This window comes from Clinocottus analis, unplaced genomic scaffold, assembly GCF_023055335.1.
Source record: "Clinocottus analis isolate CAN_PGR_092001 unplaced genomic scaffold, fCliAna1.0.p SCAF_10, whole genome shotgun sequence".
NCBI classification, from domain to species: Eukaryota; Metazoa; Chordata; class Actinopteri; order Perciformes; family Cottidae; genus Clinocottus; species Clinocottus analis.
Genome location: NW_027175821.1, coordinates 8,946,889 through 8,965,696, shown reverse-complemented (window position 1 = coordinate 8,965,696; position 18,808 = coordinate 8,946,889). Strand labels below are relative to the sequence as shown.

At 41.4% G+C, this 18,808-nt stretch overlaps 1 protein-coding gene and 1 long non-coding RNA gene across 2 annotated transcripts; both read left to right on the top strand.

The window, feature by feature from the left end:
• The first annotated feature begins 327 nt into the window (after nucleotides 1-327).
• LOC137797071 (uncharacterized) lies at nucleotides 328-4,913 on the top strand. The gene is made up of 5 exons (XR_011078684.1): nucleotides 328-439; nucleotides 3,787-3,884; nucleotides 3,962-4,039; nucleotides 4,136-4,189; nucleotides 4,584-4,913. It is a non-coding gene; the product is annotated as an uncharacterized lncRNA (long non-coding RNA).
• A 4,826-nt stretch (nucleotides 4,914-9,739) lies between these two features.
• On the top strand, nucleotides 9,740-18,454 carry slc34a1b (solute carrier family 34 member 1b). The gene is made up of 12 exons (XM_068585165.1): nucleotides 9,740-9,800; nucleotides 9,915-10,100; nucleotides 10,553-10,699; nucleotides 10,970-11,113; nucleotides 12,045-12,156; nucleotides 12,653-12,848; nucleotides 13,758-13,859; nucleotides 14,049-14,109; nucleotides 14,216-14,383; nucleotides 14,563-14,679; nucleotides 17,201-17,325; nucleotides 17,800-18,454. Exons 1-12 carry the CDS (start codon nucleotides 9,740-9,742, stop codon nucleotides 18,409-18,411), a joined length of 2,031 nt encoding a protein of 676 aa, XP_068441266.1. The 3' UTR covers nucleotides 18,412-18,454.
• The last annotated feature ends 354 nt before the right edge of the window (nucleotides 18,455-18,808 follow it).

Sequence of the window (18,808 nt, the reverse complement as noted above, 5' to 3'; positions counted from 1 at the left end):
CTATGAGTTATAAACTGAGTCATAGATGATGTCAGCAGAATGTCTATTTAAGATAATGTGACAGGATGGCATCTCATTCGCCCACCTTGATGTGATTGTCCCTGAAGTAATAAACCTGATACAGTAAACAATGCAGTGTAAGAAACAATGTGCAGTAAATTATACCTCACCTACAGCTTTTGTCTTTCTGACTGGAGACATTAGCATACACGACTGTCACACCTGGCGTTAGTGTGTGTGTGTGTGTGTGTGTGTGTGTGCGCATGCATGCACACACACACATGCATGTGTGTCCATGCATGAGTGGTGCGTCGGCGGCGCTATGAATGGGCAGAGAGGGGTGTGCTCTCACACAGACAGCATAGCAGCAGTGAGATGAGGAGTGCCATCTACTCCACTGCACGTCTGTACTGAGAGAAGGAATAAGGGAGAAAAAGAGGTGAGTGTCTGAATTTCCCCCAGGCATTTTACTAATATCATTTTTGGGGGTGATCCCTGTGCTTGTGATTATATTGGATGTCAGCCTACCCCTTCTCTCTTTCTATGTGTCACCCCCATCATTCATTCTCTCATCCTGTCTGTCACTTAATGCATTTCATTGTTTGATTAAATGTCTTATGCTGTCTTGAGATAAACCACTTCATCTCCTCATCATAGAAAAGCTTAGATTCTGTGCCATTTTTTTTTTTTTATCCTATCTTTGTTTTTGTTATTTGGTGCTTTAGGTAATCTGCATTGGGATGGATAACAAATGGGCTTTGTATATCTGGGAAGTGTTTATTTTCTGAACTCAATCCTCTGCTAATGGGAGTTCTGAATGGTGCTCACTGTGCCTTTGAGAGTCCTGCAGAGGAATACACAAGTGGTGTAAAACCAAACCCATCCATCAGATAAATGCTTCAGATTACTGTGCACTGAAAGATGGTGCTCAGCCGGTGAAGGACAGGCTCTGGTTGGTGTGTTAAAAATGAAAATGATAGACTCATCAGCACTGACTCAGTTATCGGGTGAGATACACATGGTCGAGCTGTAATTCGGGCTGGGTGCAGCTGTGTTGGCCGACTATTGACTAAATACATTCTGCTGGGGGGAGTTTGTGTGTCTGTCTCGGTCTCACACCTGAGCGTGGCTGAACAGACAACCCATCATCTTCAATTACAGGACATTGTGTCCTTGGCACTGAGTCTTCTGCCGGTGCAGCTACTGTCCACACGCTCACCTTGGTTGCCTCCACACCTCTGTGTGCATACATGTGTTCAAACAGCCACCAACTGTACATCCTCAGCATGTGATTAGCATGTTAAACAGCAGACATGTGGCGAGGCGGATCAGACCAGACTTTAATTTCACCTCCTGAACTTGAATTATGGGGATTCGTTGACCCAAAGAAGTAAAATCTCCAAGGTGTGAATCATCCACTTCACAGCTAAAAGGACATATTCTTTCATCGCTACTAAGGGATGGACATTGATGACCACCTGCGGCTGACGCAATCAGAAGGGATTGTGTCCGCAGCAGATTGTCATTTGTGTTGACCTTTCAAGAAGACCACAGGACTGACTACGTGGACGTTCACTTTTGTAATCGTTCCTTTTCCCATGAAACTTTTTTACATTTTGCAGACACAGAAATAAAGCTTTATGTGGTGCTTCTCGGTTGGGGAGTTAATTAGTGTTGACCCAACAATCTTGGTCTCTGCTGGTGTTATGGATTCAAATCTCAAGAACAGAATTTCTACTTGCGTAACACAGATCCTCACATCAGCTTTTTATGATGTGCTGTAAAGGATAATTAGTTTTGTTAAACTTTGCTACCGCACATTCATCATGCTCCTCTTGCAGTGTCTCAGTCATGCGAACATCACCTCAAAAAGACTGCGAGGCAAACTATTCTATTAGTCTATCCTTGCAGGCATTGCTTTTGTGTGTGTCCATGTAAAAATAAATGCATTTTGGGTATTTGTTGTACGCTTTTTTAAATTTTGTACGCAAAGAGGCGCAGTGTTTTTGGATGTGTCACCTTGGCTGTTGTTAGCTTGCTCATGTGGACTAATCGTTGGAGAAATCTCTCAAAGCTGCAGCGTTCTTTCTACCTCGGCCACAAAGCAAATGCACTTCCGTGGAGCCGATCCAGTCCTTCATCCCTTTTGCTTCTTTCACAAAGGAGGGATTCCTTGTCTAACCAAAGTGGGACAGAAAGTGACAGAGGAAAGCATGGGGAGAGACCGCCTTAGACAAGTATCATACTCATTAAGGTCATTTCCCTCGGTGAGATGGTCAGAGAGCGCACTCAGGACTCTCCGAATGCCCTTCCATCAAGGCAGAGATTATCCTCTATCCCTCAAAGGGCTGTAATGCACATTTTAGAGTAAGTGCATGGAGTACAGCTGTCTTGCGAGCCCCTGGGTGAGCCAACTGAACCGCATGCATGTGCATAATAGGCCTGATGTATGAAATAAGCTGGGAACACTTCACTGGCTCGGTCCCTCTCGAGCAGATTGTTCAATAGCAGGTAGGCCTGGTTGAATATTACAGTCCAAGTAGAAATTTGGTGGGGTTCCCAATCGCATCAAATGTGGCTCTGACATCAGCCGTCCCAGCGGGTGAATGAGCTCCTGTCGATCAGCTCCCATTTATTCTTCATGAGCCTTGAGCTGAATGCTTCCTGTAGAGCAGAAGGCTCAGCGAAAGATTACGGTGGTAGACGAGTCTCTGTAAGCTCAGTCGCATCAGGACATTGTCTTTCTACGTATTTCATCTTCGCTCTTGTCGTGCCATGCTTGACCTTGAGGGAGGCAAGACTATAAATACACCTTTCAAGACAAAGACAAAGAAAAATATACAAATGTTATAAAAATATAACAAGATGTAGCTTTAGAAGCATCAAGTAAGTGAATCTCATGTTGAGTTGTTTTTCTTTTATAATGAGCTTCATCAGTGAACAACATCTTTAAAACACTCCGATGTCTTACCCTGGTGTCTCTCCACCATCTAAAGGCCTCAGCAGAATATGAACGCAGGAAACCACCCAGTCACTCTGACATGCCGGGAAGTATTTTGATTGATCTGATCTAAATGGTCATATATCAGACAGGCACCACTGAGATCTTTGGAGAATACAAATCTGTCTCATGCAAATGGACCCAGACCCGGGGGTGTTTTGTCCCCGGCCACCAGGGGCTCCGGACACCAGCTGTGGATCTGGCTGGGACTGTTAGCGGTTATCGGTTATCATTGTGGCCTTTTTAGTCGTGCCAAAATCCTTCTTTGTCCTGCATGGATAATATTATACTATATTTCTGGCTCCTTTGTGTACTATCTACTGTTATAGGGCTATTTTTTAAACCTTCAGTTGCAGTTTTTGCCAGTCGGATGAAGATAAAACAAACTGAAATCCGCGCCAGGTGAAACAGATGTGTTTTTGTTCTTGTCTTGGCAATAAGCAATAATGGGAGCATCAGTGTTTGATGTTCCAGTGTGACAATTGGTAGGCCCACCAAAGGTAAAACGCCTGAGCAAAATTGCCAAACAAAACATCCAAATCAGATGGGAAGTGTCGGATGCCTGAGTCAGAGTTGCCATCTAGTGAAAGGAGTTAAGAACTGCAGATGTTTCATCTGGCAGGCCCCTTATGTGCACGCGATCAGGGATCAATTTAGCTTTTTGTTCACATTTAAATGTCAGTGAAATGATTGTGAGCTTATATCAGTAAACTAAACAAGCATTGTAAAATGTATTGCAACGACATGACACAAACTTCTTATTGTTTTTTCCTCTGTCTTTCCAGTTGTACGACCACAATAAGCAATAGGATATCACCGAATCGGCACTAAACTTCTCCTGAGAAAAATCTTCAAGTCAGCCATGGAACAGAAGGCGAATGAGGTTTGTGAAAGCTGATAGAGATGAAGGACCTTATTGGACCGGACCAGACTGACTCCAATCTGTTTCTCTGTCTCTAGTCTTCCACCACCACGTCTCCTCAGAAGCACATGAAAAATAGGTCCAAATCCACAGAGGAGATGCAACAGACCAGGAAGGTTAGAGAGACATACCTCCTGGTGTTTTTGTCACATTTTTGAATAGTTGCATACTTTTATAACCTGACCTCATCGGACTCCTCTCTCACATTACAGTCCTTCTCCTCACAAAAATCTCTCCCGGGCAGACCGGAGCTGGAGAAAGTGAAGGTGAGCTGTGCACACATGTTCTATTTGTATTTATCTGGATCTGAAGAAGTATTGAGATCCCTTTAAGTAAAATGACTAATACTACAGTATGAAAATACTGAACTCCAATGTGCAGTAAAATGCTCTTTGTCAGTGTTTTAATAGTATATATTATGTTTCTGGATTAATATTGCTTTGTACTGCTGTAGCATTTTCCAAAGAAGCACTTCAAGTTGAATGAAAGGTAAATACTTAAGTAAATGTGTACTTATGTGCAATACTCAAGAGTAAATATACTTACATTCCACCACTATATTGCAATATGTATATAGAGTGCTGTGCATTTATTTCTATGTCTTTGTTTCAAAGACATAGTTCATGTAAATGGAGCTGTACTTTCCCTTCTGTTTTTTAGGAGTGTCCTGACGGCTCGGACACGCCGTCGTCCTCCACCGAGGAGCTAAAGTGACAAAGGGAAAGCATTAGAGTTAAAAGATCTTCACTTAACATGCATATAAATGTCCACCTGGAAACATAACAAATATTATTTAAGATATTTGTGAACTAAATTAGAAAACATACAAGAAATAAATTCATGATTGGTTAAAGGAAACTGTTCAAATCACCATGAATCGAACACACAAAGAAACAATCGCTTGTAAACCTGTGATGATGCTGTTTTGTGGTACTGTGAGTGTCGTAAACATACCACAGTGAATGTGTGTGGACAATAAAGTGATGCTGTTGACTGAATCTGCCTTTTACTCTCGTTCACGTCAAACGTCTGTTGCTGCTCTGAGTATTGTATGTTAAAAATACAGCTTTGAAAATGAAGCATCCTGTATGTATTGACAGGAGTGACAGCTGTGAAGGGTCCAAAAATATTTCCTAAAACTGACTCACGTCTGCTGTGGTGTTTGTGTGTCAGCATGTGTGTGCTAGTAACTATACTTTAATACGTGAAGAAGCGTCTCTTTTCAGTCACTTTATGAGGGTAAAATAAACCAACAGCAGCCAGTTGGAAATCTTTCCCTTTTTGAACCGTTCACGACAATTAAGCAAAGTAAAAGCAGAGAGGAAAGGTGAGCATTTCAAACTTCCTTCAGCTAAGATGATCATGGATTGAAAATAAGTTCCCAAAACAAATCCCACATGAACCATTTGATAGTAGCTGATAGGCTATTCTACATTGACAGGAAGGTATGCTGTTTATGTCTGTAGGACCTGTTTAAATTTTTTCTCAAAAGAAAAATTATACAATTATTTTTTTCATTTTCTGTAAAGAGCATAAATCAGGACACATTTTCAATAAAAATGTGTGTAATATACACATTTAAATACATACAGGATGTTCATGTCCACTGGAACCCAGGGGTAATAAGAGTGGAAATTGTAGGATGACAGAGGATGAGATTGAGCATCATCTTGTTCCAAAATGGAGACGAGCACCAAGACCAACCCGTCAGCACCTAGCAAGTGAAGAAATATAGTTGCTCTGAACTCAGAGTTATATTCTCTGACCTCAGCTAGTTCCAAAATGAAGATGAGCTTCAGGACCAGAACAAGCCCGTCAGCAGCCAGCAAGTGAATACATATATATACATATACATCTCTTTAAATTGAACTTACAAGTCTACACAGCGAAGCCTCATGGAGAAGCCACTCAGAAAAATCAAGGAATGGGAGTTGCCCTGGACATGACTCAGGAACTTGGTGGACACATCACATGTGACAATTGTTTTACCTCACGAAAACTGGAACAAGAGCTCCTCAAGAGGAAGCTGACCGTGATACGGAAAAACCAGTCTGAGCTCCACCTCAACTGCTGCTCCACAGAACAGGCCGGTCAACTCTTCCAAGTTTGTGTATCAAAGAAAGCCAAGACTTTGGTAATCATGAATACACTATACAGGGATGGTAGAATATGTGGCCAGGAGCATCACTCAATATGTTGATTATAATTGATTTCCTTTTTTTTATTGCTGTCAAAAGGAGCCCGTCCTCCAGCTGGGCTACTGAGGTGCCTTTACCTCCAGATTTGGTTTGGCTGACGCACTAATGTTCTGCCTCGATCACGTTGCGTTCCCTTGCTTGGTTTAAGGATCTACGAACAGGTGGTGCGGTATAATATGTGTTTATTGTCCTGGTGCCATGCTACAACATGATATGCTCCCTTGATGCCCACCATTAATCCAATGCTGCTTGAACCAGGACAGTGTTTGTGAATGCGATCAAAACTCTGAGCCCCTTCCGGGTCTGACGCCTGCCGTCAATCCTGTTCTAACTACATATATAGCGGAACAGAGCAGCACCACCCAATGTACATATCTAGTAATAGTGTGCTCCCATTTGGCTAATATTACATTTTATAAAAATAAAAAAAAGAGTGGCACATTAATTTATGCATGTGATCTAACAAATGTGAAGGGCAAATATCATATGCTGTTTATATTGCTTGTAGTGAGTATTTTAACATAACATTATATATATATATATATATATATATATATATATATATTATATATATATATATTTTATTATATATATATATATATATATATATATATATATATATATATATATATATATATATATATATATATATATACACAATATAATATTAAATTACTAGCTGACAAAAATAACGATAAATATTCACATGTTGGCAGTCATTCCAGTACTTTTTGAACATTTGTTCTTTAAAAAGTACTCGGGTAATTGATTATTATAGCAACAGTTGCCAATATGTGGATTGACTAATGGATTCATTTATTAAATATTTCTTATGTACTATTTTTTTGCAAGTCTGGAGAGCTTGTGTTTACATGGCGTAATACATTCCCTCCGTTTAGGGTTACATTTTCGTGTCGCGTCACACTCAAGGACGCTAACGTTGAGCATATTTATGATTGATGGATTGCCTCTATGGCTCTCCACATGGCGACGCCAAAACAGGCGGTTCGTGGCTAACTGACATATGTCTAGAGATAATATTTCTGTGATTCTCTTCACTCAGATTACACGCTGCAAACTCTCTAAAAGCATCATGCATCCATCAGTGTGAGATTAACACAGGATAAGGCAGCCACCGGGGAGCAGAGGCGGACTAACAGCGTGCACCTACTGCTCATTGATTGGCAGGTGTTTTGAGTGGCAGGATGGTGTGTGGCGACCCGGTGGCCTCCTTTTGCTTCATCCCCAGGCTGAGCAACAACCTCCCTGTGACTTGTACATCTGGAAAGAGGATTAACAGCATCACGAAGAGGGGGTGTACAAAAGAGCTCTGGGCCCGCGCCAGAGATTTAGCCGTCTGTGTTTCCATATGTGCATGTACGTCTCGGTGTCTCTCTCTTTCTTTGCTCAATGCAGCACCACATCTCAAGGATTCATCCCCGGGACGCCATGGACAGCAGCAGCCTCGGCTGCGGTCGAGCTGCATGCTCAACAACAGAGCTGTTATCGCTCTCTGGTTCCCAGCTCTCATAACAGTTTGTAAAATAACAACTCTAGTCGCTTATTAAGTTCTGCACCTTTGAGATGATGGATACAAGGCTGAGGTCAGCAGGTTTGGCAGATTTGGTTGAGAGCACTGCTGATGTGACAGAAGCATAGCTGGACTAATTGTTAACAATTACCCTGTTATTCACAGGGTTTATCACATGGGGAGGAGGACCTTGCCTGTGAGTGGCGGGGTGTGTAAGTACATGTGTGTACTTATGTGTGAAGAGGATCTGAGAAAAAAAATCTATATAAAATAAATATTCCTGATATTTAAATTCCAATCACAACTGATCTTAAGTCCTGGAAAAGTACCATAAGCCCGTAGACATTCTGCACGTCTTGCACGTCCCTTGCAAGGGGAACGTGTTTCAAATATTTCCACTCATTTATATCAATTTATATCATGCAAGAAATGATCGTTTATTATCCTGACTTGATTCTGTGCCAAAACTACAGTACGTGATGAAAACAGATGCAGGAAAATATGAGAGGACTTGAGAAGAAATTATGCTTTTCTCCTAACTTCCACCACTAGGTGTCAGATTTCTCCTTCTCTTCCACGTGAAACTGGAAGAACCTTCTTAAACCAGGACCACCATCAATCACAACATGGTCCTCTTCATCTGGAATTCCTTATCTGGCCCCAAGTCAGGGGGAAAAATAGCTGGTGGAACAAAAATCATTCATCACCTAATACACAAGGTGCGTTCCCAGCCTGTGCGTCATTAAGTCATGTCTCTGTGTTATTGATTAACTGTGAGGGCTGCGATAAAGGAGCAGGTTAATGAGAGATGAGGTGTTACCTGGTCGCTTATTTAAAGCTGATGTACTTCAGTTTGATGCTTTCCTTTCCAGGGGGGGTCATACACAACACCTTAGACTGTTTCAGAAAAGGTAAGATACTTTACTGCGGATGTCATTACCAAATAAGTATGTTTAGTGACTTTGCTTCCAAAGTTTTCTGGTATTATTTCAAATGAATAATTCATTAATAATATGGGGAATCTGTCCTTTTATCTACAAGGGACCAACAGCTCAAACATCCTTGAGAAAATGTTGGCATGTCAGCTATCACTCATTAACAACTGTTAGTAAAGTAAATCGCAATTTTGGCGCAACATAAACCGCATAGAGACGATATTTAAACCGTAGTGACTGAAAGGCAAGATCACAAATATATATACAGAAACGGAGAGCAACAGTGAGAGTAGGGCAGGTAGATTAGAGGATAGCATTCAGTAGACACAGACACACACACACACACACACACACACACACACACACACACACACACGATATGCTCAAGTACATTCAGCTGCAATTCATGGAACTTGTCTCACTCTCATACGTACATGAAAGTGAGACAAGGTCCATAGATACATGTGTGAACTGGGCCTCTCTGCACATCAGAACCTGCAGGAGGATGCCACACACAATGAGAATGATGCAGCAACTGTAATTACTGCGATTTCGACTCCTGTAATTACTGAACTCACTTCCATCCTCTTTGCTTTATAGAGACACATTAGTACTCCCTCCTACACTGGAGTCCCCAAAATATGGCAAAGTGGCTGAGATGAAAAGGGGGTTGAAAAAAAAACATGTTTTTTTTTTTCAAAACAGAGAGCATGAACATCTTTAGAGGGATTTGCGGCACTATAGACAGTGGAGAGTCCCTTTAAGAGCTTACTTGCAGCTGCAGGAAATATAGCACGAGACAAGTTACATGGAAACTGATGTTTCCTTATTGATTCTGACGAGGCGTTCATTTGTTGAGAGGCAAGACGATGCCTCGCGGTGTATATAGTTTAAGCGTGCCGGTTTGACCTCAAAAACCAAGGACAGTCGCCAATTACAGCGTGGGCAGCCTTTGTCTCTTTCTAATTGCTTGTCTGTTGATCTGAGAAGCGTGGAGACAGACGGGCTCGTACACAAACACGTTTGTCTCCTTGAGCTTCTTTTTTTTTACTGCTGCAGGTGGCTGATGACCAATTTATCTCATGTGTTCTCTCTACGTTGGTGTCAATTTGAATTACCTCTCTTATGTCTCTACGCAGCATTCAAAGCACCATGTCATCTCGATCTATAACTATAGTGTCGTCTAGACGGAGCACAGGGCTCCACTACAATGGTAACAAACTTATTGGCTTCAATTCCCATCATTCTGGTTTTTTTTTATGTCTTTGAGACGCTTCAAAGCTGATCTTCCCCACCTGAGTGTCTAATCTTTGTTATTATTTAGGAGGGGGGATGCCGATGTACGACACTCAGCTCTTCTCACAGCCCGAACTACCGCATGAGGAGGACAGGGAGTCTGGCATTGGATCCACCCTTGACCTCTGCAGCCCCTTTGAAGGCCATAACCGTAATGCCCATCACCCCTCCAGCAAACCTACATTCAGGGAGACAGACAGACTCCCGAAACAGAAAGGTAAAAAGTGGCGTTAGAAGGAAAATGTTGCACTTGTGTCCTGCGTTGGCAGCAGGTTTGACCTTCAAGAAAAAGGAGGCAAGTAACAACAACAGAAGCCAAACCACATGCTCATTAGATAAGGACATGCTCACAGACACAGGGCCAGTGGAATCCTACAGTCTGGGCAACAAAGGCTAAGTCCTGCTGTCAGTCAGCAGCTTTTGGCTGCATATGGGTAATGTAGTCTGTCAGATGTCTTTGCTCTCTGTACAGTATGTGAGATTGCTTACTGAGATCAACTCTCTCATCCAGAAAAAAAGAAGAAGAAGAAAAAAAAACAGTGAAGTATAAAGGCAAGAAACATACCCCACATTGGTGTGTTATCTGTGAAATATTTTTTGATGACTTTGCACTCTAGTGTAGGGCATAAAGCTAAAGCATCGCCCTGGTTTTATTGTTGTTTTCAACAGATAGCTCTCTGCAGCCCACAGCAGTGAGTCAGAAAAAGACCATGCGGCTCCTTATCAATCTATCCAAGATCCCTCTCCTCCTCATCCTCTTGTTCCTCTTTGTTTGCTCCCTGGACACGCTGAGCTCTGCCTTCCAGTTAGCAGGGGGTAAGTATAACCCTCACAGCCCCCCTTAGCGGGTTGATAGTGACTCAGCCAGTTGAGGTTTGACAAATAAGTGAGTCACTGCAGAACAGTTCACACTGTCCTACCGGGCTCTGCTGCATAATTTACCACAAAGCTTCATCTGGTGACCTTTCTGCATTTGGGGAAACAAGAGGTTTGAATTTTGATTAACATTGCTCTTGGCAATCGTGTTATATCTGAGACCAGCATTTTGTGTGTCTCTTTGTGTATGTGGGTGGCATATTTAACCAGGCAAAGTGGCAGGGGACATTTTCCAGGACAATGCGGTGCTGTCTAACCCTGTGGCAGGGCTGGTGGTGGGGATCTTGGTTACGGTGCTGGTCCAGAGCTCATCCACCTCCACCTCCATTGTTGTCAGTCTGGTGGCCTCGGGGTGTGAGTAGGATCATAAAAGTGTGTCTGAACTGCAAGTTTTTTTAGGTTTTAAACATGACATTTAAATAGAAAAATGTCCAGGTTGGCCTCATTTATTTTGAGAGACATTGTATGTTGGTATATTATATATATTTAGCGTGCAAAAACATTACAAAAACAAAAAACAGTCAAATTGAATTAAATACAGAACAGACTGGCAATAACAAATAAATAGCGCATTTAATACACATCTTTAATTAATTAAAATTACTAAATTAATACAGTTGTAATTTAATCTTATGTGTGATTTTACATTTTGAGATTGTATGGATGCAGTGGCCATTTGTATAAACCATCTGAGAATTATTATACCTTAGCAGATCAGAATGGGATGAGATATATTGAAATCAAACAATTTCCCACCCCGTAGTCTCCCAACATCTCATCCCGTAGTTTATAATGCCTCATAAAACCATTACATGGTGAGGTTATAACCGTCTGTTTCTAGTGAGCAGCAGTATTCCCTCTTTTATTACAGTTTTTAAAGTGAATGGTATCAGTATGCAGAAGCTGCCGCTGTGCTTCTGAATCCTTTCTGTAAGAGAGAAAGGAGAACGATTATTGGTTATTATCAAAGACAAAAAGAGATGCAATGCATGTGTGAACGTGTCCCGTGGGTCATCATCATTAAAAGGCATTCTCAACAATGAACATATGCGAGGACAAAGCTCATTCCACTCAACAGAAAATAACGATCCCCTTTCATCGCCATTAAAACTCAGGTTGCATTCTGAATCGCAGAAGGTCATGTATCATATTCTTACGTGTGTGATGCATCACCATTCAATCATTGTGGAAATTGATCCATTTCAATGTTTTTGTTTCACTCTGCATGTATAGTTTTAAGAATGATTACGCACACGTAAGACGTTTATGTGGTCTCACCTCACAGTGCTAGAGGTGAGGTCGGCTGTTCCAATCATCATGGGGTCCAATATTGGGACTTCAGTCACAAACACCATAGTAGCCATGATGCAAGCTGCAGAGAGGACCGAGTTTCAACGGTGAGTGAAGAACGGGGCAAAGGGTGAGTGCAGGGGAAGGCTGAAGAAGAGATTGAAATGGAAAACTGAAGAGGATAAGTGGGGAGATGGAGAAACGCAGGGAAAAGTGCTGAAAGGACAGAGGAGAAAACAGAGGAGGGTGAAGGGAGAACATTAGCAGCTGCTCGCTGCCTCTTTGCTTCAGCCTCAGTTTAAGCATTATTTCTACAACAGTGACAATAATGGCACCAATCCACATTAATTTCACAACACTAACCCTTTGGCATGAAAATGTACGTCACTGAACAGATGGCACGTTGCTTAATCTGTGTCTGGTAAAATAAATATAATTTATTAAACTTTTGTAATATACTCACACACTGAGTCAAAACTAAAGTACCCATTACATCAGACACATCCCCAAAAGGCAAGCTATTAAAAAAGCAGATTAACAAGCAATCATTTTGAGTAGTTGATCATGCTGATGGCTGAACTTAGATAACTCGACCCACTGCAGGGCCTTTGCTGGGGCAACGATCCACGACTGCTTCAACTGGCTGTCAGTGCTGGTTCTGCTGCCGCTGGAGGCGGCGAGCGGCCTCATGTCCCAGCTGTCGTACCTGTTGGTCACCAGCTTCAAGCTTCAACCAGGAAAGGAAGCGCCTGAGATGCTCAAGGTCATCACCGAGCCAGTCACCAAGCTCATCATAGAGGTGAATCATTTTTGTAACTTTAACATTTGTCAAAACCCCTCCCCCAAACAGATTGTCCAATCATAGCTGAACAACTGTGACTAGGCGGGACTGGCCAATTTTGGATTATTGTTGTGAGGGCGATGCTATGCATTTGAAGAGTTTGGAGGATGATGGGATTTTTGCCCTCAATGTAACCCAAGATAGTGTTTTATTTTACTTCGATGAGACATCTTTCTAAAAGCTTTTTCTGTTGTCTTTAAAAGTTAAAATCTAAACAGCCAGTCAGTGCAATCTTAGAATGAAATTGCAGTCTGATTCACATTTCTTCTTATTGTAGCTGTAATGCAAGGACTAATTGGCCCTTCATTGCAATGCAAGAACAATCTTGTTTTCTATGTCTTCATTGATCATCACGAGTGAGGACAATACATTTTTGTCTGCTACATGCAGCTTCAGCTCCAGTCTACTAGCAATATCTTTAGACCTTTAGATTTAGATTTTAAACAAAGTCAGCTGGAAACAAATCAAACAGGTGTTACTAATAACACTAACGATACCAGGGGAACCAGCATGCACGATACCAGGAACCTCAAATCAATGAAGCTAAATCAAATTAAACGAGTCAGAATGTCTTGCCATATTGGCTGGCAAACCTTTTTCTTTTTTTTAAATTGAGTGGTACATCTGTCTATCATTTTCAAACTGCATATGTGCAGCAGAAGACTGGAAAGTGTGATCGGTATCGCAACTGTAAAATAAGGGAGGCGGAGCCTAACAAACAAGTCAGTTATTTGTGCTAAGTGTCTTGGACAGCTGTCATGGAAGATGTGATTGAGTGTCTGCAGGTCGAATACTTTAACCATTCTCTTCTTTAACTCACGGAACTGAAAACATGAGACGAATATTTCTTCATTATTTCCCCCTTAGCTAGACAAGTGTGTGATCACAGGGATCGCCATGGGGAATGAGGACATGAGGAACAGGAGCCTGGTGAAGGAATGGTGCCAGACTGACCTTGTTATGGTAATGGCTCTGTCTCTACTGCTGTCTCCTGCACATGTAGACACATTGTGTCACACGCTGGCGCCAAATAGAGCATAGCACTGCTGCCAGTGAACTGTGTTGCAAATTTGTGTTTTGATCACAGATGGTTCTTTCTTTCTTTCTTTCCTTTTCTTTTCTTTTCTTTTCTTTTCTTTTCTTTCTATCTATCTACAGTCCAATGTGAGCGCTGCAAACTGCAGCCGCAGTCCTGGCATGTCCCAATCTTCAATAAAGTGTGAGTTCAAACTTAACAATAGACAGGGCTTTTCTTGTATACATCTCTCAGTATAGTATATTTGTGAGGTCATTATCTGATGAATGGTGGTGCTTTCACTCTACAGGTAGGCATTTGTTTGTGTCCACCGGACTGTCGGACCTAACAGTGGGCCTGATTCTCCTGGCGGGCTCTCTGGCGGTCCTCTGTACCTGTCTGCTGCTGCTGGTTAAACTGCTCAACTCTCTTCTTAAAGGCCAGGTTGCAAAGGTCATCCATAAAGTCGTCAACACAGGTAGGCTTTCTCTTGAGTTGCTGGAGGTTTGACATAGGTCATCATGGAGCAACTGATTCCATGATGACTAAGAAAACCTTCTTTGCAAATTACACGAATAAGCTCGCAAATATGATACAAGCATTGATGTGTTATACATGTGTCCCATAACCTCATCCCTCCTCTCTTTAACTCCACAGACCTGCCTTATCCGTGTGGGTGGCTGTCAGGATACATGGCCATGCTTGTGGGTGCAGGGGTAACATTTGTGGTACAGAGTAGCTCTGTCTTCACTTCAGCCATGACTCCTCTAGTAGGTGGGTGAAATATGCTTTTGCAACAAGAGCTACAAATTGTGGCGATGATATACAACATTCTGTAAAAAATGAAGTTACAACATCATAAGATAAAGTGTTAACATGAGAAATGTGTAGGTACAAGTATGGATGACCCAGAAAAGACAATGAATTGTAAGCAGAAGTAAAAACTCATCAGCATAATGTGAAACAGAATTTGAGTTAAATCACGAAAACCCATGTGCACAAAATAGATATGACAGGAATATGTGATTAAGGCAGACCAGATACTGAACATGCAGATATATGGTGATAACCCCACTAAGAAGGTTGCTAAGAGCTAAACATTTACATAATGTAGTTGTTTTCTGATATTAAGACCTCATACATTTGTTATCTTTCGATAGACTCATGAAATATGATGCCATCCACTAACACTGCTTTCACCAAACTGTTATCTGAAACCAACATCTGTCATAAGAAAAATAACAGATTCAGCTTAGAAGGCCATTTAATTAATGACATTTAATATTATGGTTGAATATCGAAACCATGTGATTGTTTTCTACAAAAAAAACCTTCAACACTTGGAGACACACAATGAGTTTAGTAGTGAAAAAAATATATTTGACAAAGGTTCTTTGTTCTTTGTCTTACGGTGTTGTTTGTACTATTAGCTTGAATTAAAACATTGTACATTCTCAGCTAATGGCATGCAGCATGCACACTGTGTTTTAGTCTCTTGGATAAGTTCTATCTTTCTTGTTCTGGACCACCACCCACCTCAGTGAACACAGGAGGCCGAACCATTTTAAAATACCCTTGGCTGTAAAACACAGAATAATACAATATTAACCTTGTGCTGTCATCACCTCAGTGCGAGTGTTAAACTTGTGGCAGCATCACTTAGATATTACAGTATATGAAAGATATGTGAGTTCAACAACGGTTTGATCCCTGGCAGCTGTCCTGCACTTTATTCTCTCTCCAGAAATACCATCTGGTAAATTGAACACTTATTTGTAGCATACTGATGACTAATCTTTGGCACTTTTGTTAGTTCAACTTCACATACAAAATCCAAATGTAATTATACTTGTTTATTATACATTATAGTTTGTCATCGCAATTTTTCTTTGTGATTTAGAAGTCGTGTAGAGTAAAACAACTCTTAAACTTTAAATTTGCTTACTTTTCTCCTCTTGGTGTTGGGTGATCTTTAAGAAAGTCTTGTATACAGTCCGGGGGCAGTTCTCGCTTCGGCCCAGTCAAGTTGGACTGATGTGAATCTTCTTCTCATCTCACCATGTTGCATTTGGTGCAAACCCTCTGGGAGTCTCTTGTATTGTCTTATTAAACTGGACTCTAACTGAGCAGAGTATCAGATTTTGTCCTTAAGTGGGCCAGCACTGTGCAGAGGTGGATATCAATCATGTTACTTGTCTGGATTCTGCTTTTGGCATTTGAGGTTTGCCGTTGCATTTGTGAGCTCAGATTATCTAATTTCATCTTTTACACATATATTAGTACATGTGATGACTTTGTTTTTAAGTTATTGTGGAAGATAGAGAACGCCGAATGCTAAAAACTACAGCACAAGCTGTAATTTAAAAAGGGATTGTTGTTTCCAAGGCCACTGCTTTTTGGACCAACCTCTGAACAGACATTCACTGCTTCAGTCGTATGTTGTTAACGGTTTATTGAGAAAAAGCTCACCTGACTGCTCTTGGCAGGTATCTAATGGCGAATCAAAATTAGTTTGTTCTCATACCCGCGGGAGAATACCTACATTTCCTTGTTTGCTAATATCTCATTAACCAGCTAGATGAGGCCAAATAAGGACATAGATATGCTTATTTCCACTGATTGAGTCTTGTGGAGCAGTTTAGAGCATGTTGCATAACGGTATTGTATGCCACTGGCTAAATGAAGCATGTAAAATCAATGATGACTGAGTCATCAGACTGCTACTCAGTGATAAATGTGAGTTGGGAATCATGTCTCATTTAAAACCGGAGTAATTAAGCAGCTTGAAAAAAAAGCTAAAAGGCAAGAGACTAATACACATGTACGATTTTCAGTCTTCGGATACACTTAATTAAATATTTCTGTTTATTTTATGGTAGACTTAACTTTATCTTCAACTGCTGCTGTCACTAGATCGTAGTATCGTTTAAAACAGAGAGCAACCATTTCCCTTCTATTTCAGTATATTTAACTAAATAAAGACTGCTTGGTACTTTAGTTGTCAAGCAGTCACTCATTAGCTAATCTAAATTGACCCATATAGTTTGTAAAATTCAAATTTTAAAAACATTTGATGGCAAACAGCCTTTAGGGCTCTCAACAATTACCCCAGTACATTTATTTTGTCGTTGTGAATCTATACCGCTACTTATTGCTGTAAAAGAGGAGGATTCTGTTTTTTACTTGTGAGAAATGTAATCCCAGTCAAAGAATTCCACTTTCATTTCCTGGTTAATTATCTTTTTTTAATGCCCTTGTTTCCTCTAATGCAGTATGCTTCTGTCGTCTCCCTCAGGTATTGGTGTGATCAGCCTGGAGCGGGCCTATCCCCTCACTTTGGGGTCCAACATCGGCACCACTGCCACAGCCCTGCTGGCAGCTCTGGCAAGTCCGGGGGATAAGCTCGCAGCTGCCATACAAGTAAGCCAATGCTTTATCAGAGGCATGAGCCACACAGCAAAAAGAGAAAACAAATAAAGTGAATTCACTGATACCAACGCCCTCCCACGTTGAAGGAAAAACGTATTTTTATGATATGTTAGAGGACAATTTACACACAGTAAGACAACACTAAGGGAGTCCATGAATATATTTTCCCTTTACACAAAAAGGGATGTGCACAATCAGATGGTTGATAAATTATTCTTAAGAGCATGGATTTATGCATAAACGACCTGGAGGCGAATAAGTGGACGCCTCAGGGAAAACAGTTGTTTGTTAATCTTCTCTTTTAAACACAACTGTCAAAACAAGAACAATCTTGCGTCATTAACGGATTGAATGTAACATGTTGACAGAACAGGTCATGCAGACCCTGAGGAATTAAATCATAGTGACAACACACATCCTTCTGCGCTCACTCACTGCATCTGTGTATCTTCTCGCTCCATGTAGATTGCTCTGTGTCATCTCTTCTTCAACGTCTTTGGTATTCTGCTGTGGTATCCTCTTCCCTTCACACGCCTGCCGATAATGATGGCTCGTGTCCTGGGTGAGCGCACCGCCAAGTACCGCTGGTTTGCAGTCTTGTATCTTCTGCTTTCCTTCTTGCTCCTGCCGTCGCTAGTGCTGGGCCTCTCGCTGGCAGGCTGGCGAGTAATGGCTGGCGTCGGGGCTCCATTCCTGGGTGTGACCATCTTTATAGCCATGGTGAATGTGATGCAGGCCCATAGCCCTCGCCATCTGCCCACGAAGCTCCAGAGCTGGGATTTCCTGCCCAAGTGGATGCACTCTTTCAAACCGCTCGACCGGCTCATCACGAAGGCAACTGCCTGCTGCAGCTCTGCGTTCCAGCACGGCCAGGGAGGAGGAAAAGAAGAACAAGAAGAAGAACAAGAACAAATAGCAACACAGGCGACCTCTGTCAACACGCAGAAAGAGTCCACCCAGAGGAGGGCACAGCTGGCTTATGACAATCCAGCCCTGGACTACCTGGATGAGAGCAGACCAGTTGTGAAGGTGCTGATGCTAAAAGGGTTAGAGCGGTGCAACAGCACGCCACTGTAGTCAAACTGACATTTCAACTGGATTTTGTCAGTATTGTTGGAATAGATGGGTTGAAAGAACGACATTTTGTAATGGCTTGAAAATGAACTAATTTCTAATTATTGATTCACAATGATATATATATATATATATATATATATATATATATATATATATATATATATATATATATATATATATATATTATATATATGGCCTTCCAAAGCCAGGCTACACATCATGAGCTCAGTATGAGATTTTCCTCTAACTGAGCAAGTTGCATCTGCGAAAGAAGATTATTCTTTTTTGTCACCTGGTGACACCTCGATGATGAACTTTGAAAGTTAATTAATGATGAACAACATAAACGGAGCATAACATGTAGCATACTAACTGTTTTAAAGGGGCACTGTTTGGC

Bases quoted from the DNA above. Each gene is read 5' to 3' on its own strand.
- slc34a1b (XM_068585165.1), top strand. From the start codon at position 9,740: ATGTCATCTCGATCTATAACTATAGTGTCGTCTAGACGGAGCACAGGG. The intron at 10,101-10,552 runs GTAAAAAGTGGC...TGTTTTCAACAG, and splicing joins CAGACTCCCGAAACAGAAAG to ATAGCTCTCTGCAGCCCACA. The intron at 12,849-13,757 runs GTGAATCATTTT...TTTCCCCCTTAG, and splicing joins TCACCAAGCTCATCATAGAG to CTAGACAAGTGTGTGATCAC.